This window comes from Perognathus longimembris, chromosome 9, assembly GCF_023159225.1.
Source record: "Perognathus longimembris pacificus isolate PPM17 chromosome 9, ASM2315922v1, whole genome shotgun sequence".
NCBI lineage: Eukaryota > Metazoa > Chordata > Mammalia > Rodentia > Heteromyidae > Perognathus > Perognathus longimembris.
Window position 1 is genome coordinate 3,421,424 of NC_063169.1, and position 24,452 is coordinate 3,445,875.

Sequence of the window (24,452 nt, forward strand, 5' to 3'; positions counted from 1 at the left end):
CCCGGGTCCTCTTCCTGCAGCAGCAGCACCTTGCAGAATAGCTCGGTCCATTTTCTGTTGCTGAAACAAACTGCTTGCGGGCGGGACTCGATAAAGAGAAGAAGTCCAGAAGCATTTCCCCCCCCTCTGCTCACTCCCCGTGGTGGTCTCCCCCCCCTCTGCTCACACCCCGTGGGTGGTCTTCCCCCCCCTCTGCTCGTTCCCCGTGGGTGGTCCCCTCCCTTCTCTCTCCCTGCTGGGGGGAGGGGGAGGTGGGGTCTCCCCATCTTTTCCCTCACGGCGTGATTCCTGACACGGGCCAGCGCGCGGCCCTGGCTGGGTGTGCGTGCGGCGGAAGTGGGGGTGGCGGGGGGGGGGGTGCGGTGGTGGAGGGCAGAGCACAGGGAGCCATGTCTGTCTCCGTTTGTGGCGCTCAGGTCATATCGCAGCAGGTGTCAGACGAGCACCTGGAGGAGGGCCGGCTCTACCCCCCGCTCAGCACCATCCGCGACGTGTCCCTCAAGATCGCCGTGAAGGTACCAGGGCGCCCTTCCCTCTCTGTGTGTGTGTGGGGGGGGGGGGGTGAGCATGGTGTGCGCACGCGCAAACACACGCACACCACGCTTGAACTCAGGGCCTGGGCTCTGTCCAGGTTAGCGCTCGGCCCCGGCGCCTCCGCCTCCGGCTTTGGCCATGAGTAGCTGGAGATGAGCGTCTCCCGGGCTTCCCTCCCCGGCCGGCTCTGAACCGTGGTCCTCAGCCTCAGCTGTCTGAGCAGCGGGGCTGACGGGCGCGAGGTGGCGCGGATGGTTGTGGACGGTAGCGGCTTCCTCGTGATGTGTGCGTGCGTTTCCCACTGGCCCCGAAGTCAGGGGCGTGAGGCCCAGCGCAGACAAGAGAAGAAGCTGCTGCCCCTCACACACACACGCACACACACACACACGCGTGTCAGGAAGCGCACACACCGTGGCCTGACGCCCGCCCGCGGCCCGAGGGTGTGGGGAACCCCGGGCGTGGAGCCGCAGGTGCCAGCAGTGCGGGTGACCCGACGGGGCTGGCTGTGCTGAGAGGGGGCAGCGGGACCGGAGGCCGCCGGCCAGGGCTCTGCAGGGCACTGGACAGCCCCGTCCCGTCCCACCCCTCAGCCGCCCTCCGCCGCCCCCCTCCCGCCGACAGGGCTCGTCCTGTCCTCCTGAGGTTTCCGTCCCCACTGCTCCGGGCGTCCGTGTCAACACGCTTTGCCGGGAATGGCCGCCGCCGCGGCCCCGTGGTCACCCCCGCCACGCGCCGTCCCCTCTCGCTTGCAGATTGTGAAGGACGCCTACCAGGAGGAGGCGGCCACGGTGCTCCCCGAGCCGCAGGACAAGGAGGCGTTCGTCCGCGCCCACATGTACTCCACCGACTACGACCAGATCCTCCCCGACTGCTACCCCTGGCCCGCCGAGGCCCGGAGGATCCAGACCCGGGCGGAGCACTAGGCCCGTGCCCCGCACACCCGCCCGGCACGCCCGCCGCCCCGCACGCCCGCCGCCCGCCCGGCACGCGCCTCCACACCAGTCCCTCCTGATTCCCAGAGGTTGGAATCTTTCCCGATGATTCGCGGTATGCTTAGAATCAGGCCATTTTCCTTTGAAAATCTAAAACTCACCCGAAGATCATCAAGATAAATTAAGACCAACTTCACACTGGATGATTTTACTTGATTTGCCTTCTGGTAATGTATGGTTTCTATCTTGTTTTACCGCAATTCTCTTCAAACCGTAATTGTTCTTACTACTGAGAAACTCATCCTTTTTGTATAGAAAACTTAATGGGAAGACCAAAACTAGAAATAGAGATGATCAGCATGAAACCCTACAACTCTTTCCTTGACCGTTTTGTTAAAAACCCACTTTCTAAAAGAAATAAAAGGCAGATGAATTTAGGAATAAATGAACTTTTGCTAAACAGAAACAAGACTACTTTCTTACCTAGAGAAAAAAAGCCACTTCCCAGGTATTTTTATTCCAGTCCCCGATTCGATTCCATTTGCTTTTCTATTCTCTCCCTGAATTCTAACGTTCCAAGCTGAGCGAGCCCCGTGCCGTTTACAGCCCCTTGCCCCGCCTTCCGTCTCCGCACCTTTCGTCCTCGGGGCACCTCGTGGTACTGGATCCTCACTCCTGAAGAGCCGGGCTTCTCCTGACCCCGCGCCCTGCAGCCCGCCCTCCCCATGGCTGCTCCCCGGTTCTGCGGGGCGGGCGGGAAGGAGAGGGGCGCTGGGGGAGGGCTGCCGCAGGGCCCTGTCTCCCCGAGGCTGGCCCTCAGACGGCCAAGAGCTGGGACTCCCGAGACCCTTGTGTGAGGGAGAAGGGCCACACTCCCCGGGCGTTTGGATCACCGTAGACTCGTCGTCATTCAACTCGCGGAGGCTCGGGGGCGAGCGAACAGCACACGACGCGTCTCTGTAGAATGTTCTGGAGAATTTCCCGGTTTTGAAGTCATGTTTTACAGACTATGAGATGCTCAAGATAAATAAACTGTACTACACGGCGATTTTCTTGCAAGGTAGAAGTAACAAGTGTAAAAGGTAACACCCACCTAGAGCTCTCTCCACTACAGTGGTCTAGAAAAGATACACGATACCTATTTCTCATCTGTTTCTATGTTGTCAAATAGCTCTTACTAAATGTATTTGCCTATGCAAAAATTCATTAAAGCTTAGAAAACATTAATGGATATAAAATTACTTATTGAAGATGATCGTGGGACTGGGGGGTCGCGTGACAAGATGTGCTGAAATAATACGCTGCTAGAAGGTTCCAATGTTCTGACTCCAGCACGTCCTCGCCTCCGCTTACTCCAGCGTGGCCTTCCTCACCGGGACCCGTGGGGTGGGGTGGGGCACTGCGTTCTTCTCGGGGAGGAACGAGGGGCGATTCCTGCTGTTAGGATTCTATACCCTTTACCGCACCGCGACCCCACAGGTCCTCAGGAAATGGATATTAGGGAGTTGCCGCGGGGTCCCTAGGGCTGAGCAAGCAGAGGGGTGGGGCCTGGACCCCCGCTTGTCTCGCCCTGGGTCGTCTGTCTCCTCCACTCTCATATCCTGCGCCTCTGCCCCGTGCGTGCTTCCGCTTTTTCTAGTAGCTTCGCAGAAAACGAAAAAGCGTTTTTGTGAGGAGGTCTCAGTTAAGCCAATATATTTAAGAGAGCACAGTATCACTTCCAGGTATAATTAAGATAAAAATTGAGCTACCTGATTTGGTTCACACCATACAATGTGATTTCCAAATTCCATATGCATTTCGCATTTCCTGTCAGCCCAGGCGCAGATACTAAGGGGCTCTCACTACCGACCACCGTGTTGAACTGTGCAGGTTTCTCAGAGGTGGTTGTACAGCTGTGACACTGAATGTCCACACACACAAGTGAAGCCCAAGTCCATGGGAAATGTCTTCTCAAGACTGATAAGCAAGGTCTCACAAAAGCAGGTTTTTAAGTTGTGCCGGCTGCTGTTCATTTGCCAACCACGCAAATTAAGCAGGGAGCACGGGCCCAGAGTGAGAGCTAGCCAGGCAGGGTGTGTGTGTGCATGTGGTACTTTTTTGGGGGTGGGGCAGTCCTAAGCCTTGCACTCAGGGCCTGAGCACTGTCCCTGGCTTCTTCTTGCTCAAGGCTAGCACTCTGCCACTTGAGCCACAGCGCCCCTTCTGGCCGTTTTCTATATACGTGGTGCTGGGGAGTTGAACCTAGGACTTCATGGGTACGAGGCGAGCACTCTTGCCACTAGGCCATATTCCTAGCCCCTATGTGGTACATTTTTAAAAACTGCTGTTACTGTTTATGCTAAACTGACTGCCTTATGTATGAGAAATAAAAAAAAAATAGGTGTAAAAATTGTCAGAGAGAGGCTGGAATGTGGCTTAGCAGTAGAGAGCTCTCCTCGCGTGCATGAAGCCCTGGGTTCGATTCCTCAGCACCACATAGACAGAAAAGGCCGGAAGTGGTGCTGTGGCTCAAGTGGCAGAGTGCTAGCCTTGAGCAAAAAAGAAGCCAGGGACAGTGCTCAGGCCCTGAGTTCAAGGCCCACGACTGGAAGAAGAAAAGGATGGCAGAGAAAAGCTAACTCATTCTTGCCGATGAGACACACCGTCTGCAGAATTACAAACTTGGGTTGTTAAAAGAATTCCAGTTTGCCATAGTCTAGATTCCTCGCTCCCTGTTGCGGATTCCATCGGCAAGCCGCAGGTGCACTTCCTGGTAAGGACAGAGGGGAGATGGTGCGCGTCCTCTGGCTGAGCGCAGCACGGGGGGTGGGGTGGGGGGCCACGTGTGGTCGGGAAGTGGAACAAAGCTGGAAATGGGGCGCCGTCTGGGGTGCAGCAGGCCCCTGGGGGGGGGCGGCTGCCATCACCGATGTCGCTGTCAGTGCTGGGGTCCCGGCCTTGCCCGCGGACCGCGGACCCGACCCATGCACGGCAGCCTCCCCCCACCTCCAAGCTCCTAAGGAAGGGGGTCCCCCCAGCCCGGAGCATCGGATGGGGAGCGAGGGCCGCAGGCCTGGCCCCCAGGAGAAGGCCCCGACCCGGCCTGCAGCCAGCGTGAAGGCCTCGCCCTCCCCCGCCTCCGTGGGAAGCCGCGCTGAACCTGCACTCAGAGCCACGCTCACGCCGCCTCCAGAGCTCGCGGAGAAGGAACGCCCGCGGCACTAACCGCACGCGCGCTCCCCAAGTCCCGGTGCACCTTTCTAATACTCAGAGTGGAGACTTCTTACATTGCCACCAATGATGACCGACTCCCACTTGCGAGCACGAAGGCCTCGCTGCTGGGGGGGAGGTTAGGGAGTGGGGCGTGGGGGGGCGAGGCTGGAGCACCTGCACTGTGTTCACCATTACAAGCACCCTTAGCCAACCGAGGCCAACCAGAGGAAGCTCGGAAGGGACGTGAGGCGCCCCTGCTACTCGTGTGCGTGTGTGCACGTGCGTGTGTGTAGCTGGAGCTTCACCTCAGGGCCTCGAGCTCTCTCCTTTCCCTCGGGCTGATGCTCTATCACTTGAACCACACCTCCACCTCTGGCTCGGACTGTGATCCTGGGGTCTCAGCCTCGGGAGGAGGGGCTGGGATGGCAGGCGGAGCCCCAGCGCTTCTCCACCCGTTTTCACTATGGATGTATCTAGTTTCACTACAGGCAGACCTGGAAATAGGGGTTCAACCTAAGTGAGAGAGTGTAGACACAGGCTGTCGTGTACCCTTGGTTAGGACTTTATGTCCCCAGATGCAGGGAGAGCTGGCGAGTCAGCTACGGGCTCTTTACCACGAACAGGGGAGGTCTGATGGGTGGGGCTGAGTTCACAGCTGCGACGTGACCTTTGACACGGACGGCTAGGCTCCGGCCGCTCCTCCATCGCAGGGGCTTCGGGGTCACACAGTTTTTATTAACTTACAATGGGGTGTATGGAGGGACAACTCGGGGCGCCGGAGGCAAGGGCTGCCAGGCCCGTGGGAGCCCGGCAGGTGTCTCTCGGGGATGGAGGCGGCCGCGCCTTCGAGTCCGGGGACCCCCCCCCCGCCCCCCAGCGTCCTAGGGGTCGGCACTTTTGCTCTCGATGCCGAACAAGATCTGGAAGACGTGCTCGCTGCGGTGCTGCCGCAGGAAGTGCAGGAAGCGGCCCAGGTCCAGGCGGTGGTCGCGGCGCAGGCCGCCGGCGCCGCCCGGGGCGTCGAGCCGCAGCTCGGCGAAGGCGGGGAAGAGGCGCAGGTCGCGGCCGTCGCCGTCGGTCTCGGCGCGCTCGGCGTGCTTGCAGGAGACGTGGCGCCAGCTCGGGTGGCGGAGCGCGCGCCAGAAGGCCTCGCAGCGGCCCTGCAGGCCCTCGGCGCACACCACGCCCGGCTTGCCCGGCACGCAGAAGCCCGTCACGCCCAGCCGCCGCCCGGCCTCCAGGATCTTCTTGCGCAGGTCCTGCTGGTAGACGCGGTGGCTGCAGACCCACAGGCGCACGAAGGTGTTGCGGGCCGGCCGGGGCGGCGGCGCGGGGCCCCGCGCGGGGCTGGGGACGAAGGCGGCGCCGTGGTCCCGCAGCCACTGCACCGCGGCGCCCACGCTCAGCTCGCCGGGCTCCAGGCCGCCCACGAACGCCGCCAGGCCGTCGTTGAGCAGCCGCTGCTGCCCCGCGGTCCAGCGCCGGGGACCGGCAGAAGAGCTGCGGCGCCGCGAAGGGGTACAGGTGCGGCAGGGCCACCTGCAGGGCCACCGTGGCCTGCGGGGAAGCGGGGGGGGGGGGGCGGGGAGGGGCTCGGTCAGCCCCGCGGAGCCCCGCGGAGCCCCGCGCCCGCCCGCCCGGGGGCCCGGCCAGCCCTGCCCCCCACCCCTGCGCGCGCTCCGGGGGCCGGGCCGGGGGAGGGGCCGCGGGGGGCGACCCCGCGCCCGGCTGCCACGCGTGGCACGAGCCACGAGACGTCACACGGTGCGCGGCGAGTCCGGGGGTCCGGGGGGGGCGACGGCCGAGAGCGGGGGCTCGAACTCGGGGCGTCCTCCAGCTCTTCCGCCCGGGGCTAGCGCCGCCCCACGCCCGGTTTAGGTGGGGGTTCACCGGACTGGCGGGAACCTCGACCCCGGGGCCTCATCCCCCCCCCCCCCCCCCCCGGGGCTGGGATTCCAGGCTGAGCCCCTGGCGTCCGGGGCTGGAGCCGCGCGGTGCCAGGGCTGTGTCAGTAGCGCCCCAGGGGCCGGGGCGGCGGGGACGCGGCTCCTCCCCCCGCCTACAGGTCTGCTTTCTGGAAACATCTGACGCACTGGGGGGGGGGGGGCAATCACCGGCATTTCCCAAGGGGCCGGGGGGGGGGAGCGGCCGAAGGACGGGGAGGGGGGAGCGGCCCACGACCGGGGGCTGCGGCGGGGGCTCTGCCCGCAGGGGGGAGGGGGAGGGGGAGACGGCGGGCATCCTCTCCCGGCCTCCCGCGGGCGCTCGGGTTCCCCGGGCCCCGGGCACCCACCTCGGGCTCCTCCACCCGCAGCGCCACCTCGAACTCGATGCGCGGCGGCAGCGCGTCGCGGGCGCCGTCCAGGAAGCGTCTCACGGCCGTGAGCGCGTTCACGTCCTCCAGCGTCACCCTCGCCGGGGTTGGGGAACATGGAGAGCAGCATCTCCATCTCCAGCAGCTGCAGCCGCAGGCTCTCCTGCACCGACGCCGCCATGCCCTGCAAGCGGGGCGGAGCCGGGGGGCGGGGGGCATTGCGCACGGCCACGGCTGCGCAGACCCCACTGCGGGGCGGCTGGGGGGGGCAATGCGCACCACCACGGCTGCGCAGACCCCACTGCGGGGGGGTTGGGGGGGCAACGCGCACGGCCACGGCTGCGCAGACCCCACTGCGGGGGGGTTGGGGGGCAATGCGCACCGCCACGGCTGCGCAGACCCCACTGCGGGGCGGTGCCGGTGGGGGGCATTGCGCACGGCCACGGCTGCGCAGACCCCACTGCGGGGCGGTGCCGGTGGGGGGCATTGCGCACCGCCACGGCTGCGCAGACCCCACTGCGGGGCGGTGCCGGTGGGGGGCATTGCGCACGGCCACGGCTGCGCAGACCCCACTGCGGGGCGGTGCGGGGGGGGACATTGCGCACGCCCCCCCCTGCGCAGACGCCACCGCGCCACACCCACTACCGCGCACCGCCCCCAGCGGGCCCCCCCAGCCCCATCCCGGGCCCCCCGGCCCCACCAGCGGGCCCCCCCAGCCCCATCCTGGGCCCCCCGGCCCCATCCCGGGCTCCCCGGCCCCACCAGCGGGCCCCCCCCCAGCTACATTCCGGGCCCGTTAGCCCCATCCCGGGCCCCCCCGGCCTCACCCTCGGGCCCCCCGGCCTCACCCTCGGGCCCCCCGGCCCCATCCCGGGCCCCCGAATCCCAACCCTGGGCCCCCCAGACTCAACCCTGGGCCCCCCGAGCCCCAACCCGGGCCCCCCAGCCTCACCCCCGGGTCCCCCAGCCCCACCCCGGGCCTCCGAACCCCAACCCTGGGCCCCTCAGACTCACCCCTGGGCCCCCCAGCCCCACCCCCATCTCCGGCCCCCCAGCCCCATCTCCATCCCGAGCCCCCCAACACCATCCCGGGCTCCCCAGCCTCACCCCCGGCCCCCCAGCCTCACCTCCGGGCCCCCTGGCCCCATCCCCATCCCGGGTCCCCCAGCCCCATCCCGGGTCCCCCAGCCCCATCCCGGGCTCCGCAAGCCACCCCGACAGGCCTCAGCGGGCGCCGCGCGGAGGTGGGAGGTGCGGACTCTGCGTCCCAAACTCCCGCACGCACGCGAGGCCTCGACCTCCCTCCCGGCCGGGGCAGCACCGGGCCCCGACCCCCGGGACTCGCCGCTGCAGGCCGGGCCGCCGGGGTGAACCGGGGAGGTGCGAGCCCAGCAGTAGGAAGTGCGGGGAGGCGCGGGCCGAGGCCCCGCAGGCAGGCAGGCGGGGAGGGGGGGCGGCGGCCGGGCGGGAGCGTGCGGGACGGGGGTGCGGGGGGGGGGGGATGGCTGCACCCAGCCTCCGGCTCGCAGGGAAGCGAGGCCGGGCTCCTCAGGCCCGCGGGCCGGGCCGCCCATCCCCGGCAGCCCTCGGCACCGCGGGCCTCACCTGCCAGTCGTCCGGTCCGGGCAGCCGGGACGCGGGGCCGAACTGCAGCCGCAACTTGGAGGACGCTCGCAGCTCGAGCCCGGGGGCGGGGCCGGGGGCGGGGCCAGGGCGCAGGGGGCGGGGCCGGGCGCAGGGGGCGGGGCCGGGCGCAGGGGGCGGGGACAGGCGCGCTCCCCCCTCTGGGATTGGCTGAGGGGCGGGGCCTCGTCCCGGAAGCCGCGGGGCGCCACGTCCGCGGCGGCGAGCGCGGCGCTCGGGAGGCAGCGGTGCGCGGGGCGGCGTCTCGGCCGGACCCAGGTGCGGGCGTCCGGGGGCCGGGCGGGCCCGGAGGGGGGCCGGGCGGGCGCGGGCGCGGGCCCCGGGGCTGCGTGCGGGGCGGCCTCCCGCGTGGGCGTCGCCCCTCGGGGCTGAGCCGCCGGGCCGGGGAGGGGGGTGGGAGCGGTAGGCCCGGGGTTTGAACCCCGCTCCCCCGGGCGGGCTGGGCCTGCGCCTCTTTCCTCTGGCCGTTTGAGATGCGGTCTTCCTTCCTGCCGGGCTCCTCGCTCCGAGGCCCGGCCAGGGCCGGGGTGGACCGGCGCCCCCTGGGTGTCCGGCCGGCACTGAGGAGCCGGGGCGCGGCCGCACGCGGCGGGCGCTTCGCCCCTCGGGCCAGGCCCCGGCCCGCGCCGCCCCTGGGATGAGGCCTGGCAGCGCCGGCCCGCGCACCGCAGCGCACCGGTGCCCACCGCCCCACCCAGCCCGAGGGTTGAGAGGAGGTCCCGGCGGTGCTCGTGCGGCCCGCCCGGGGGTCTGGGCTCGCAGGCACGGGGGGCCCCAGTGACCGGCTTCGTGGCGCCCTGGTGTGTGCAGGCAGGCATGGACGTGGACGCCCTTAGGAAGCAGGCGGCCCTGCACGCCAAGCCGCCGGGCCTCGCCTTCCACTACGGCACGGCCGGGTTCCGGATGAGGGCCGAGCACCTGGACCACGTCATGTTTCGGATGGGGCTGCTGGCCGCCCTGCGGTCCAAGCAGACGGGAGCCGCCATCGGCGTGATGGTCACGGCCTCGCACAACCCCGAGGTACGCACGGCCCCAGCCACCGTCGGGGGGGAGGGCGGGTGTGCAGGCAGGGGGCGGAGACCGTGCCGCCGAGTCCCTCCTGGAACACTGACACACTCTCCCGCCCCGGGGGTGGGGGGGTGGGATCCGAGAGCCTATCTGTGATGGAATGAAGTGGGGGGGGGGGGTGAGCCCTGGGCCGGGCCGGGTGGGAGGCACACAACTCAGACAGAGCTGGAAAATCCTCAGCTCTTGCTCCTTACAGTTCACAATGGCTTCCCGCGCTGAGTAAACAGCCACGCCAGGGGGTCCAGGGCCCGGCCAGAGAGCTTGGGTTGGATATTAACCAGGGTCCAGTTGTCAGGACAGTGAAGGGCTCTTGCGAGGATTCATTCCTTTTAACATAGTCACTTTGTGCTTTTTCAGTTTTACTCAAGTGCAGTCTTAAAAGAAATTGTGTATACTTGAGTCAGGGTCATGGTTTTTTTATTGTTGTTGTTTTTGTTTTGCCAGTCCTGGGGCGTGGACTCAGGGCCTGAGCACTGTCCCTGGCTTCTTTTTGCTCAAGGCTAGCACTCTGCCACTTGAGCCACAGCGCCACTTCTGGCCATTTTCTGTATATGTGGTGCTGGGGAATCGAACCCAGGGCCTCATGTATACAAGGTGAGCGCTCTTGCCACTAGGCCATATCCCCAGCCCCCAGGGGCTTGTTTTGATGCCCATATCCATTGTGAAAGATTATCACAATCAAGCGAGTGAACACACTCATCGCCTTGAAAGAACTTGAGCTTCACACGTAACAGCTGTGGAGTGCGTGACGCATTGCTGTAACGCGGGGTGCCAGCCCGCAGAGCCCATAGCTGCAGGTGTGTCCCTCCACCCCCATCCCGCTCCCCCTCCACCCAGCGCCACCGCTGCTGCCTCGGTTTCCTCCCGGCGAGTGCGCCTGGGTGGGGGCCCTGGCGTGGAGCGGGGCTCTGCCCGGGTCTCCCCCCAGCTCCACCCCCAGCACACCGGGGCCGGGACTTCCTTCTGCTTTTGCTGCTCCTTTATTGCCCATCAGTACCGTTTTCCTTGCTCACTTACCCGCAAGCATTTAGCTTGTTTCTGTACTTTGGCTCATCTTTTGATAGGAGTTAGATATTTTATTTTCCTATTATTTATTAGCTGTTGGACCGTCTGTGGTTTGAGTGCTGGTTTCTCTCTGGGGGGGATGCCAAGCTTGTCTTGTGCGCTCAATTCATGCAAGCTGAAGCTGTGTAGGTTAATCAATTACCGTCTCTTCTTAGCCCAAATGAGAACATTTCTTGCCCAGCCTGTAAGTATGTGATCACTATAAATATGGGCGTATCCACATGTGTCACCCGGGTGCGATCACTATACATGTGGGCGTATCCACGGTGTGATGAACTGGTTGGTGACTTGGGAGAACTCTCCTCTCTGATAGCTCTTTCTGGAACAGCTCGCAGCTGTTTTTCTCAAGCAGGACTCCCTCTGAGCTGTGGCCCTCCCTCTTGGAGTGGTCCTCATTAGCACTCAGAGGGGTCTCTGGTGTTCCGCTTCGTGGGTAGGCGTGCTTCTGACAGCTGGATAGATGTACATATAACAGCTTTGTTTTTTTGTCGGTTGTGGGGCTTGAACTCGGGGCCTGGGCCCTTGTCCCTGAGCTGTTGTAACCAAGGCTAGCACTCTACCACTTGAAACACTGCTCCATTTCCTGCTGTTTTGGTGGTTAATTAGAGATAAGAGTCTCACAGACTTTCCTACTTGGGCTGGCTTTGAACCTCAGTCCTGAGGTCTCAGCCTCCTGAATAGGCACCAGCACCTGGGCTCAGAGGCAGCCTTTTAGAAAACCTGTTCAGCGGCTGGTGGTTATGTTGATGTGAGTTTTGTTTGCTTGCTTGCTTCGCTAGTCCTGGGGCTTGGACTCAGGGCCTGAGCACTGTCCCTGGCTTCTTCCCCCTCAAGGCTAGCACTCTGCCACTTGAGCCACAGCCCCACTTCCGGCTTTTTCTATATATGTGGTGCTGAGGAATCGAACCTAGAGCTTCATGCGTGCTAGGCGAGCGCTCTGCCACTAGGCCCCTGATGTGATGTTTGTCACTACTTCCACCCGAGCACCTCCCTTGGGCGAGCTTGCCGTTGGTGGTGGGCTCGTGGTGGGCGTCGCGGTGGGAACCGGGCCGGCGGGCCTGCCTCTGCGGTGCGCACAGCCCGTGCTTCTCTCTGAAGGAAGACAATGGGGTGAAGCTGGTGGATCCTCTGGGGGAGATGCTGGCGCCCGCGTGGGAGGAGCACGCCACGCGCCTGGCCAACGCCGAGGACCCGGACCTGCCCCGCGCGCTGCTGCGCATCGTGGAGGAGGCGGCGGTGGAGCCGGCGCGGGACGCCGTCGTCCTGATCGGCAGGGACACCAGGTGACCCGCCCCGCCCTCCTGACGCCCGACGGCCGCGCGCAGCGCCCCCCCCCGCCCGCCGTGCGCGGTGGGCCCGTCCATGATCCATGATGGACCACGGGTTTACGCCGTCGACGGCGGGCGGCCACATTGCCCACGTGCTGCTCCACGCAGCCCACGCCGCACCGCCCAGCACACACTTCACGTGCGCCGCGCACACCGCGCCGCGCACCTGCCACGCCATACGCGCTGCCCTCGGGCTCTGCCGTGTGTGCCCCCCCCCCCCCCCCGCAGCTGTCTTCAGGTGGCCTTCGCGGCTGTTTCTGGGTTAACTTGAGGGGAGGGGCGGACCGCCCCAAGTCCACTGGGGAAGGCGGGGGAAGGGGGCGGCTCCCGCGAGGATGCACGCGTGGCTGCAGCGTTTGGAATCGGTGGCCCGTGGTTCGATGGTTCGCAGCCGCCTTCCCGGGGTCGGCCGTGTTCACGTGGTGTGAGCCGCCTTCCCGGGGTCGGCCGTGTTCACGTGGTGTGAGCCGCCTTCCCGGGGTCGGCCGTGTTCACGCGGTGTGAGCCGCCTTCCCTGGGGTCGGCCGTGTTCACGTGGTGTGAGCCGCCTTCCCGGGGTCGGCCGTGTGTTCACGCGGTGCGGGCCGCCTTCCCGGGGTCGGCCGTGTGTGCACGCGGTGCGGGGTCGGCCGTGTGTGCACGCGGTGCGGGGTCGGCCGTGTTCACGCGGTGCGGGGTCGGCCGTGTGTTCACGCGGTGCGGGGTCGGCCGTGTGTGCACGCGGTGCGGGGTCGGCCGTGTGTGCACGCGGTGCGGGGTCGGCCGTGTGTGCACGCGGTGCGGGGTCGGCCGTGTTCACGCGGTGCGGGGTCGGCCGTGTGTGCACGCGGTGCGGGGTCGGCCGTGTTCACGCGGTGCGGGGTCGGCCGTGTGTGCACGCGGTGCGGGGTCGGCCGTGTTCACGCGGTGCGGGGTCGGCCGTGTTCACGCGGTGCGGGGTCGGCCGTGTTCACGCGGTGCGGGGTCGGCCGTGTTCACGCGGTGCGGGGTCGGCCGTGTTCACGCGGTGCGGGGTCGGCCGTGTTCACGCGGTGCGGGGTCGGCCGTGTGTGCACGCGGTGCGGGGTCGGCCGTGTTCACGCGGTGCGGGCCGCCTTCCCGGGGTCAGCCGTGTTCTCCCCGCAGGCCCAGCAGCGAGCAGCTTGCCCAGGCCGCGAGGGAAGGCGTGGCTGCCCTGGGAGGCCGGCTCCACGGTACGTAGCCTCGCGAGCCCCCACGGCGGCCCCGGCCGGGCCGGCTCGCAGCCCCTCAAGCAGCGCGCGCGTGAAGATGCGAGCAGGCGCCAGGCCGACGTCCGCGCGGCTGCGCATGCGCGTGCCCTGCGCATGCGCGTGCCCGCTCCCGCCCCTGGGGCCGGAGGCGGGGCTGGGGACGGACCCTCCCCTCCCGCGCAGCGCCGCTTCCTGCTCCTCCAGTCGGGCTGAGCCGCCGCCCGAGCCTCCTGCCGGGCCCCCGGGGCGAGCGGCATCGCGGGTGTCCCCCCCCCCCCCCCGCGTTAGGAAATGAGGGGCTCCTCTTGGCACGGGGGCCGGCCCCGCGGTCGTGAAGGCGGGGGAGGTGGAGTGGCAGGCGGCGGGGCTCTCCCCGGCATCCGCTCGCTCACGGTGCACGCCCGCCGGGCACTGGGGCTCCCCCTTGCAGTCCCGGCCGCTGCGGAGGCTGAGAGCTGAGGATTGCAGTTCGAAGCCCGCCCTGGCAGGAAAGCTGCACTTCCGGCTTTGTGGGGCCCTCGGGAGATGAGCGAGCCACGGAGCGCCGGCCTCGGTGGAGCACAGAGCTCAGGGACACTGCGCACGCTCTGGCTCAAGCCCCAGAACGGGCGTGCCCGTGTGTGCACGCACGGACACACAGACACGCGCGCGCCACGCCCCCCGCCCTCCGTGTTTTTTCCGCCGTGTTGTGTTTCGGGTGGGATCGCGGCTTCCCCCCCCCCCCCGGGCTGGCCTTGTGCTCCGCCTGGGCCGCGCACGCCGCGTGCGAAGCGCACACTATCCCGAGTGTGCAGTGTGACACAAGTAAAAGCCATCACACTTGTCTGTCACGGGACACGCACGCAGCACTGGGCGCGGAGCGCGCGGGCTTGCCCGCAAGACGCCTCCGAAGCCGCAGCCGCAGCCGTGTTTCCAGAGGTTTCTTCTCCTCCCTGCTCCCTGGGGGTCCCGTGTTCCCCGGGGGCGCGGGGGGCTGGCGGTGCGGGCGGCGATGACTTTCCCATCATGCTTCGTCTTCCTGCCGCCAGCTCGTCACGTGCGGCCGGTTCCTACTGTCGGGGCCCGCTCCTTCGGGGTGGGGACTCGCGTGGCCGGAGTGCATCCGTGGGTGTTTGCATCGCATAGTTTTCGTGTGCCGCCACGCCGGCTCTGTGAGCTTTGTGGCCTCGGCGTGCGCACGCGTGAGCCCCCGTGGTTTGTGTCTGCCTTCCCGTGACAGACTACGGCTTGTTGACCACCCCGCAGCTGCACTACATGGTGCGCTGCCGGAACACCGACGGGCGCTACGGCAAGCCCACGCTGGACGGCTACTACCGGAAGCTCTCCTCCGCCTTCGCCGAGCTCACCAAGCAGGTGAGGGGCCCCGAGCCAGCCAGTCAGGTTCACGACCCCCCTCCCGGCCCCCCCCCCCCCCCCCCCGCGTCTCCAGGCCTTCTGCCAGGCTCTGGCCCACGCACACAGCTCAAGGGCCGTGGGGATGGCGCGCGCTGCTGGAGCGTGGCGTGGCTCTGACCGGGGCCGTCCTCGGGGCGTGGAGGTGGACGCGCTTGTAGCGTTCACGTGGGTGCTGTTGGTGCGATACGGGAGAAAGTACCAGCAAGAGGCTTAGTGGATGGCACTGCGAGGCCCAGCCAAGCAAAACGAACCCCTCGGGGTCTGGAGTTAGGATGTCTACAGAAGACACATCACCCCACCCCACCCCCCAAAAAAACCCCAGGTGTTTGTGAGTGTTCCCCTGGTGACGCCTAAGTTTCGTTTGGATGTGTGCACACTTGTTTCCTGGGTTAAAGCGCACGAGTAGGCGGAAGTCAGGAGAGGCGTGTCTGCACACGTGCTCCGTGTCCGCGTGTCCATTCGCCTGCGTGATGGGCTTTCCCCGTGCCCCCCCCGCCCCCCCGCAGGCCTCCCGCAGCGGAGACGAGCGCGCGTCGGTGAAGGTGGACTGTGCCAACGGCATCGGGGCGCTGAAGCTGCGGGAGATGGAGCCCCACGTCTCCCCGGGGCTGGCCGTCCAGCTCTTCAACGACGGCACCAAAGGGAAGCTCAACCACCTCTGCGGGGCCGACTTCGTGAAAACCCACCAGAAACCTCCGCACGGTGCGTGGCGGGGGCGCGGGGGCCGAGGGCACGCATTTACCCATCTGTGCTCAATGCCATGAGCAACACGATTGCGGGGTGCGGTGAAGGAAGCGCGGCCGGGACGTGGGGGCGCCCCGGCTCCCCTCGCCAGCACCCACATCGCAGTGCGCTTGTTCACTGGGTCTGGGTAGGACGTGCGTGGAAAGCTTAACAGCAACCGGCATCTCTGTGAAGGCCCCGATGTGGCTGGCGGCGTGGGTCCTAGCTCTGCACCCTGCGCTCCGCTGCTCGGAGCTGGCGGGGGCGCCCGCCGTGTGTGGTGGAGGACGCGAAGGAGCGGACGGGTGGGCTCAGGGCTTCCCTGCGTCACGGATCCTAGGCCAGTAGCCCGGGAAGCGGACCTGCCGGCAGTCACCTTGCCCTGTTCCCTTCTCGCTGTTGCCATGAGTTCTCTCAACTGTCAGAATCCCTGCCATCTCTTCAACAAGCACAGAACAGCCGGGCACCCGTGGGTCACACCGCGGGTCACACCTGCAGCCCTGGCTGCTCCGAGATCCTGGCTGAGATCGAAGGACCGAGACGGTCAAGGCCAGCCTGGGCAGAAAAGTCCTAGAGGCTCTTACTCCACTTGACCAGTGTTGCACGTGTGGCTCGAGGTATAGCATCAGATTTGAGGGGAAAAAGCCATTGAAGAGCCAGAGGCCCTGAGTTCCAAGGCCGAGAACGGGCCAAAAAAAAACCCCTCCCACGCCCCCAACAGTAGCACACGCGTGTGTGTGCTGTGGATCTGTGCGGCGGCTTCCTGCCGCGTCCCCAGTGCTCCGCCTCGCCGCAGGCGCCGCCGGACACTCCAGCTTCTCCACCGAGCCGCTCCGGCGGTGCCCACTCGCCATTTACTTATTCACTGGCCGCATATTGCGTCCTCACTCCCGACTTGGCATTAGGACTGCAGTGTGAACAAGAGCTCTGTCAGCCCCCTCCCCCTCACCGAGCGTCTCTCTCGTGGGCTGCCCCCCCCCCCATCTCCAGATTGCTAGCGAAGTTGGCCTAGCGGTTGACAGGATTCCAATAATTCCATCAGCCAGCTTTCTCTCACAGGCTGGAATTCACTTCATTACCAGTGTTTCTTGCCATCGGGGGTGTAAACAAGTAAAAACTTCTGGTAGAATTCAAGCATGCGCTATCTGTAGTTGTATGTGCGTGCGTGTGCGTGCGTGCGTGCGTGCTGGTAGCGGGTCTTGAACTCAGGGCCTGGGAGCTGCCCCTGAGCTTTTCCTTTTTCTTCAAGGCTTGAGTGCTTCTCCTTCAGGCTCAGCTGCACTTCCAGCTCTTTGGTCGTTAGTTGGAAACAAAGGCCTCCAGATCCTCCTGGCTGGGCTGACTTCAACCCACAGCCTTCTGGCCTCAGCCCACCTGGGGAGAGCTGGGCTCTCAGGCCTGAGCCACCAGTGGGGCCCCCCCCCCCATTCGTGAAGGACAGCTAGCATTACGTCAATAATGTTTGGAACCCCTATAAATCTCAAAAAACTACTGTCTTAAAGCCAGTTTTGGTGGGACTTGCTGTAAGGTCCAGCATAGATTTTGCATGTTGTGTTTCTGGTTTGCTTTGAAAGGATTTGACCTATCTGTAGTCTGTCTATGAATTAGACGCTAGATTTTCATGGTCAGTCCTGAGGCTTGAACTCGGCCTGAGCGCTGTCCCTGAGCCTCTGTGCTCCAGGCTGGTGCTCTACCACCCGAGCCGCGGCACCACTCTGCCTCTTTCTGAGTCGTTCATTGGAGATGAGTGTCTCGGGGCTTTTCTTCCCCGGGCTGGCTTGGAACCGTGATCCACGCGTGAGCCGCCGGCACTAACTGAAGGTCAGACCTTGAGCTGCAGGTTTTAAAGAGGCTTTGAAGCCAGCGGAGGTGCTGTTCTGCAGCGCAGAGCCAGGCCGGCCTGTGGCGCTGTGACAGCCGGGTAGATGTCTGTCCCCATGGCCTGCGTCCTAGGACTGGAAATGAAGCCCAACGAGAGGTGCTGCTCCCTGGACGGCGACGCGGACAGGATCGTGTACTACTACCTCGATGCCGCCGGCGCCTTCCGCCTCCTGGACGGAGACAAGATGGCCGTGCTGATGAGCACCTTCCTCCAGGAGCTGCTCGCCGAGGTGCGCTGGCCTGAGGCCGGGGCCAGGGGACTCGCAGGGGCGCAGCGTGGGGGCGCGTACGGGAAAGGATCCCGGCGATGGCGGCCAGGGCGGCCCGGCCACGCCTCGGCTCTGGAGGGTGGCGATCGCTCTTCCCGTGTCACACGCTGAGGCGGAGACCTGGAGCTCCATCAAGTTCTGGTTTCTTTATAACTGCCTTGTTACAATGTCTACACTGTCACAAAAACAGCTTTTTTAGAGATTTATCTGTATGATTATGAGGTTTATTTTTACCTGAGGTTTATGATAGTGATAAGCTCAGTAATATGCAACTATGGGGCTTTCCCATTGGAAAATCTCAGGCTAGCTTTAAGAGGTAGTTGGAAATGATACTCTGGAATAGGTAGATGCTAAGAATTCAGTAACTAGGTTTTTTGGGTTTTTTTGGTCAGTCGTGGGGCTTGAATTCAAGGCCTAGGCACTGTCCCTGAGCTCTTTTGCTCAAGGCTTGCACTCTTCCACAGTGCCACTTCCAGTTTTCTGGTGGTTCATTGGAGATAAGAGTCTCACAGGACTTTCCTGCCTGGGCTGGCTTTGAACTGCGATCCTCAGAACTCAGCTTTCTGAGTAGCTAGGATTACAACAGGCATGAGCCACCAGTACCCAGCTAGTAACTAGTTTAAAAAAATAAAGATATAAAAGAGCAGAGATCACTGCTCCTTTAAAGAGGATTTACTGTTAAATAGTGCTCGAAGTATTTAGCCATTTCTTTTCTGAGTATTCATGTTCCTTTTTAGCAATTATACAAAAACTAAAGCGCATCTCAACAGGGTGATAGATTTGTCATCCTTTACTATGCTCCTCGCTGCGCTTGTCATATAGACTATTTTGATGGCAAGTGTGTCATTGTCTTTTGCCCAGGTTGGAGAAAGTTTCAGTGTTGGTGTTGTACAGACGGCATATGCAAATGGGAATTCCACGCGGTTTCTTGAAGAAGTTATGAAGGTACTGGACCATTTTTATTTTCTGGTAGTCTCCTGAGTCTAAGATACTTGAGTGAGGAAAAGTGTGTCCTCATAAAACCAGACAGAGTGTAGAGGAATCTGAACTGTTACAGAAATAAGTGTAAACAGAAATCAAAAACAAATTCTCCCTGGTACAGACAGGTAGAGAAACTCCCTATTCCTTGTCTTACAGCTTTTTCTTTCATTTTGGTGAAAGCTTGCGAATTCCTTGCGTTGTAATATAAATGTAAATATTTTAAGGGCCAAGTCAGTTTTATAATTGAGGAATTTTTGTGTGTGTGCTAGTTCTGCGGCTAGTGGTAGAGCGCTCGCCTCGCATGCATGAAGCCCGGGGTTCGATGCCTCGGTACCACATACACAGACAAAGCCGGAAGTGGCGCTGTGGCTCAAGTGGTAGAGTGCTAGCCTTGAGCAAAAGGAGCTCAAGGACAGTGTCCAGGCCCTGAGTTCAAGCCCCACGACTAGGCAAAAAAAGAAAAAAAGGTCACAGAAACTGTGGTTGGGCAAAAGAAAGCCATGGTGGAGGCGGCCGGCGTGAGCTGCGTCGCGTGCGGTTACGGGCAGTCGCGGCGGTGGCGGTGGCTCTCGGCGTTGTGAAGCTCTCCTGCGTCCCTGGGTGGCTGTGCTTGTCTGGACACGGGGAGCACTCAGTGCGGGCTACCATGGCCACGGTGTCCCCTGACCATCACATCATCTTTGGGGACCGTGTTACAGACCAGAATAGTGTTACACAGCTGTTTGTTTTTTTTTTAACTTTTTTTTGGCCAGTCCTGGGGCTTCAACTCAGGGCCTGAGCACTGTCCCTGGCTTCTTTTTGCTCAAGGCTAGCACTCTGCCACCTGAGCCACAGCGCCCCTTCTGGCCGTTTTCTGTATATGTGGTGCTGGGGAATCGAACCCAGGGCCTCATGTATACGAGGCAAGCACTCTTGCCACTAGGCCATATTCCAGCCCCTACACAGCTGTTTTAACTTTGTTTTTATGCCTCCAAATTTTCTAATATTCTGTGTAAGAAACCGAATGCACCCCGAAGGGTCCCCTCTTTTTGAGGGAAGTGTTTGGCTCTCCCATTCCTGAGCTCTCAGGTCACGTGCTGACTTGGCTCGCTTGCTCTCGTTTCCCCGTCACCATTCCGAGCTCTCAAACCCTCCTTGGCCTCCCTAACCACGGCAGGGCCAGTCCTGGTGACATCTTTCTGGGCTTGGTGTTGGGAGACCTCGTTGGTCCCTTTCGTTGCCCCCTTTAGGCAGAGGGTGACAAACAACGGATGGTCCAAGGGCCAAATCCGGGCTGCGTGTGTTCCTCGTGTTCTTGGAATCGGCTTGCCTGTTGATGTACGGCTGCTGCACGACTGAGGGAGCAACGTGACCGCTCCTGTGGCCAGCGTGGCCTAAAGTGTTTACCACGAGGCCCTTCACAGAAAAGCCCTGCAGCCCTGCCATCAGCCCTGCTCCGTCCTGTGGGTAGTTTAGACCTAGAGTCGATGCCACACCCCACTGTGGTCCCCACCGAGTGTCCGAGGAGACCGCGTCTCCCACTCTTCTCTGTCCATGCGCTTCCAGCGTGCCTGCCCCAAGACCGACCATTCTGTGTTCCCACATCCCTGTGTACAATCCACAGCTGCTCAGTGTGTGTGTGTCTGTGTGTTACAGGTCCCTGTTTACTGCACTAAAACAGGTGTCAAACATCTGCACCACAAGGCTCAGGAGTTTGACGTTGGAGTTTACTTTGAAGCGAACGGCCACGGCACAGTAAGTTCCCCGATGGCTCACACTGGCCCGAGCCAGCGCTTGCTTCTGTAGCTCAGCAGTGAGAGCTAAGGCTGTGGTGTTGGCAATGAGACTATTTGGCTGTTCTGTTCGTTCTCTTTCGGCTAATGATTCCTGTGTGGATGTGAACACGTGAACTGGTCTGGTGTTTTGATCATTTCTCTTTAGTGTGCTCGTCAGCTCGTGTGTACCCAGGAGGGAGAGTTCTGTAGTTGTGGTAAAAAGTGCCGAAAAGAGTTTAATTACTGATAAGCCTGATTTTTTTTTAAGTTAGTTTATTGACAGTGATGTATACAAGGGTCACAGCGTCGTACGTAAGGCAGAGCGCGCATTCCCGGAGGGGTCACAGCGTCGTACGTAAGGCAGAGCGCGCATTCCTTAGGGACGGAGGGGTCACAGCGTCGTACGTAAGGCAGGGCGCGCATTCCTTAGGTACGGAGGGGTCACAGCGTCGTACGTAAGGCAGGGCGCGCATTCCTTATCCAGCCTGTCACCTCCAGGCATGATGTTTTTACGGCTTTGTTTTGAAGACGGTTGAGATACAGTTGACATATCATAAAGGCATTTAGTAGTACCTGTGGGTTTTAGGTTTGCAAGACTCAGAATTTGTCTTTGTCACTTCCTTTCATGAATTTGAGGTGGTCCAGGAGAAAATTTGAATCTAGGCCACATCATTTTCCTTATTAATGTGAAGTTGATTTGGAGGCCATAGAAACCAGAATATATTCGTATGAAATGCGATTCAAACGTAACTTACTGATCTTAGTGAAGGGTGGCTAGATGGTCCTGTCTGACGGGTCTGCATCAACGCTTGCTTGCTCCGTGGAAAGGAGTGGAGATGTCTATTCCAGTAACGCCTCTACACCGGGTGACCGGCCTCTGTGTTATTTTACCAAACCATTGCACGTGGTTCAGTCCTCAGTCACGGCCTGAGGGTGTGGCCAGCGGGCCAGGGGGTTCCAGACCGACAGGACTCCCGAGTCCGCAGTGCTGCTTGCCATGTCAGTGGCTGGCGAGCCCGGCACCCTGGCCCCAGCGCCGGGCCGCTGCTGTCCGTGGGGACGGAGCAGCTCCCGTCCCCAGCTCCGTCGAGCGGCGGCGTCTTTGGAACTGGCTGCTTCGTGTTTGATGGTTTTCTTAGTACCCGTTAGTATAAGGCGGCCGTGATGTGAGCTAGGAGATGGCGATTCCCCCGGGCTGACTCCATGCGCTTCCACGCAGGCGCTGTTCAGTGAAGCCGCTGAAGTGAAGATAAAGCAACTCGCAGAATCAGAAGACCGGAAAGGAAAGGCCGCGAAGGTGCTGGCCAACCTCATCGACTTGTTCAACCAGGTGGGAGCTGGAGCGAGGCGGCCTCGCTGGCTGTGCGCTGTTGAGAAGGTGGCCAGGACACGGGGGCTTGAGGAGAAGGGGACGGGCCGAGGCTGCGGGGCGCTCCTGCTCGCGTACCCCAATGCCTTTCACCCGGAGGCGGCGTCTGCTGGGCGCGGTAGAGGGGCCACTTGAGGGACTCAGCCTGGTTGCTTGGTGGCCAGAGGACGCGGGTCACCCGAGATGGCACGGCGGTGGCTGCGCACCAGCGGAGCGGGCAGGGGGGGGGGGGAGGGGAGGGGACCGCCCTGAGCATCCCGTTCCCGCAGGGCAGGGCAGGGCGCGCTCGGTGGCCCTTGTCAGCCCTAGCAGCCGTATGGGGAGGGTGCCCTCCCCAGCGCTCCGCGGGGCTCGGCGGGAGGACCCCGGGTCGCCCTGAGATCTGCCCGAGGTAACTCGAGGAAAGCATGGCGGGCCGCACCATTGCAAACCAAACAGCAAGTGTGCGGGGAGCGCGCGGGCCCCAGGGTCGGCGGGGGTGCGCCGGGGCGTGAGGATGAGGCGGGGACGAGGTGGGGAGCGTGTGACGTGACGGGACCCCGCCCGGCTCTGCTCGCTCTCCGCAGACGGCCGGCGACGCCATCTCCGACATGCTGGTGATCGAGGCCATCCTGGCTCTGAAGGGCCTGACCGTGCAGCAGTGGGACGCGCTCTACGCCGACCTCCCCAACAGACAGGTCAAGGTCAAGGTGCGAGGCCCCGCGCGCGCCCCCGTCCCCCCACTGTTCACACCGCGCACGCGCCCATGGTCAGGGCAGAGTGCAGGTGCGAGGCCCCGCACTCCCCCCCCCCCCCACTGTCCACACACCGCGCACGCGCCCATGGTCAGGGCAGAGTGCAGGTGCGAAGCCCCGCACCACCCCCCCCCCCCGCCTCACTGTCCACACACCGCGCACGCGCCCATAGACAGGGCAGAGTGCAGGTGCGAGGCCCCGCACCCCCCCCCCCCCCACTGTCCACACACCGCGCATGCGCCCATGGTCAGGGCAGAGTGCAGGTGCGAGGCCCCGCACCCCCCCACCCACTGTCCACACACCGCGCACGCGCCCATAGACAGGGCAGAGCGCAGGTGCAAGGCCCCGCACCCCCCCCCCCCCCCCACTGTCCACACACCGCGCATGCGCCCATGGTCAGGGCAGAGTGCAGGTGCGAGGCCCCGCACCCCCCCACCCACTGTCCACACACCGCGCACGCGCCCATAGACAGGGCAGAGCGCAGGTGCGAGGCCCCGCACCCCCCCTCCCCCCCCGCCTCACTGTCCACACACCGCGCACGCGCCCATAGACAGGGCAGAGTGCAGGTGCGAGGCCCCGCACCCCCCCCCCCCCCCCCACTGTCCACACACCGCGCACGCGCCCATAGGGCAGAGTGCAGGTGGCCCGCCCTACCTCCACACCGTGTGGAACTAGCCCTTTTGCACTACTTTGGATGTGCGTGCGTGCGTAGCGTTGTGTGGAGGCGGGGCGCGCCCGTGTAACTCGTGCAGCCTCTACCCGTGGCTGTTTGGTCCGAGTGAACCTCACGGTAACGGCGCACAGGGCGGGAATGTTTCTGTTGGGTCCTAATAATGCTGACCTTGGAGAAAAACTCGCACAAGTGTAAGGCGATTTCATCTCACACCTCCTCTGGGCGTGCACCTGTGAGCGTGACAGAGCCGTGGGCACGCGTGGGGTGGGGCTGCTGGAGAGAGGGAAGCAAACGCAGCCTCACGTCCTGGTGCGCAGGTTGCAGACCGGACGGTGATTAGCACCACGGACGCCGAGAGGCGCGCGGTCACCCCGCCGGGACTGCAGGAGGCGATCGACAGCCTGGTGAGCGGGTACCGGCTGTCCCGGGCCTTCGTGCGGCCCTCGGGCACGGAGGACGTGGTGCGGGTCTATGCAGAAGCCGACTCCCAGGTAAGCGGGAGCGGTGCTCACTACTGTCCGCCATGACACTTTCACACTGGCTAAGATTCAGGTCGTGAGGAGCTCACAGTGGTAGCGTTTCTCCCCTCTGTTGTGTGGCTGGAATACCAAGTCCTTTGACCCAGAATGTGTTGCTGCGTCCCGATGCAGTGGAGAGCTGTGGTTTAGATGGACCCTCTGCACACCCTCCCCCTTGCCTCCCGAGACTGTGTGTCACTCCGCTTTGAGGTATTCTATAACCTCGAACTGAAACTTACCTCGTTTCGAAGAATCTAGACCTTCTAGTTCAGTGCCTTGTTTCTGAAAGTGAAAAGAGACGTCTGTATTAATAGGTCAGCTGACAAGAGCCAGGAGTGCTCCCCCCCACGCCCCAGAGCTGCCCGAGTACGGTGGGGGTGGGGTGGGCGTGTTCCTCACCCACCCTCCTCGTGTGATCTGCAGGAAAGCGCGGACAGCCTCGCGCACGCGGTGAGCCTGGCGGTGTTTGAGCTGGCTGGAGGCATTGGAGAAAGACCTCAACCAGGTTTTACGAGATGATGCTGCTGGACTAAGAGACTGAATTTGTGAACAGTTTCTGTGTGCCTGTCACAGTGGCCGTGTTCATCATGTTTACAGTGCACATCGCTGGACTGGTTCCAGATCTTTTTCTTAAACACTACCAGAATAATTTTTAGAATTAGGTAAAGCCTTAATACTTCCTGTGTGATTGAGCCCTTAATTTTACAGTGTGTGCACACTGCTAGAAAATTAAATTTTATGGTACTAAAGGAGGTGGTGGTTCCTGTGGCATCTTTGGTGTAACCTGAGTGTGACGTTTGCAGCGGTCCCCTGCGGGGGGCTCGGGGAGGGGGGACGGCGGGGAGGGAGGGCGCGCGCACACTG

At 63.2% G+C, this 24,452-nt stretch overlaps 3 protein-coding genes across 4 annotated transcripts in view; 2 read left to right on the plus strand and 1 right to left on the minus strand.

Moving 5' to 3' along the window:
- The window catches only part of Me1 (malic enzyme 1), a 61,995-nt gene extending 59,308 nt beyond the window's left edge, over window positions 1–2,687 (plus strand). Inside the window, 2 exon segments of the mRNA XM_048353630.1 lie at window positions 417–515; window positions 1,287–2,687. Coding sequence (XP_048209587.1) covers window positions 417–515; window positions 1,287–1,457 — 270 coding nt within the window. The 3' untranslated portion in view covers window positions 1,458–2,687.
- A 2,855-nt stretch (window positions 2,688–5,542) lies between these two features.
- On the minus strand, window positions 5,543–7,175 carry Rwdd2a (RWD domain containing 2A). The gene is given in 4 exon segments (XM_048354699.1): window positions 5,543–6,130; window positions 6,132–6,218; window positions 6,955–7,071; window positions 7,073–7,175. Coding segments are annotated over 4 exon segments (876 nt in total). The 5' UTR covers window positions 7,157–7,175.
- A 1,660-nt stretch (window positions 7,176–8,835) lies between these two features.
- Pgm3 (phosphoglucomutase 3) lies at window positions 8,836–24,337 on the plus strand. Of its 2 annotated transcripts, none has more exons than XM_048353633.1 (13): window positions 8,836–8,877; window positions 9,430–9,639; window positions 11,851–12,035; window positions 13,206–13,273; window positions 14,511–14,644; window positions 15,193–15,388; window positions 17,363–17,520; window positions 18,421–18,504; window positions 20,176–20,274; window positions 21,514–21,624; window positions 22,230–22,340; window positions 23,388–23,561; window positions 24,012–24,337. In XM_048353633.1, the coding sequence occupies exons 2-13, from the start codon at window positions 9,436–9,438 to the stop codon at window positions 24,105–24,107; spliced, it is 1,620 nt and encodes a 539-aa protein (XP_048209590.1). In that variant the 5' UTR covers window positions 8,836–8,877; window positions 9,430–9,435; the 3' UTR covers window positions 24,108–24,337. The 2 variants fall into 2 exon arrangements, with proteins under 2 accessions (XP_048209590.1, XP_048209589.1); XM_048353632.1 differs by having other exon boundaries at window positions 8,840–8,877; window positions 22,230–22,352.
- Window positions 24,338–24,452: the final 115 nt, after the last annotated feature.

Coding starts and splice junctions, on each gene's coding strand:
- Pgm3 (XM_048353632.1), top strand. CDS start 9,436: ATGGACGTGGACGCCCTTAGGAAGCAGGCGGCCCTGCACGCCAAGCCG. Junction 12,036..13,205: donor CTGATCGGCAGGGACACCAG/GTGACCCGCCCC, acceptor TTCTCCCCGCAG/GCCCAGCAGCGAGCAGCTTG. Junction 15,389..17,362: donor CCACCAGAAACCTCCGCACG/GTGCGTGGCGGG, acceptor CCTGCGTCCTAG/GACTGGAAATGAAGCCCAAC.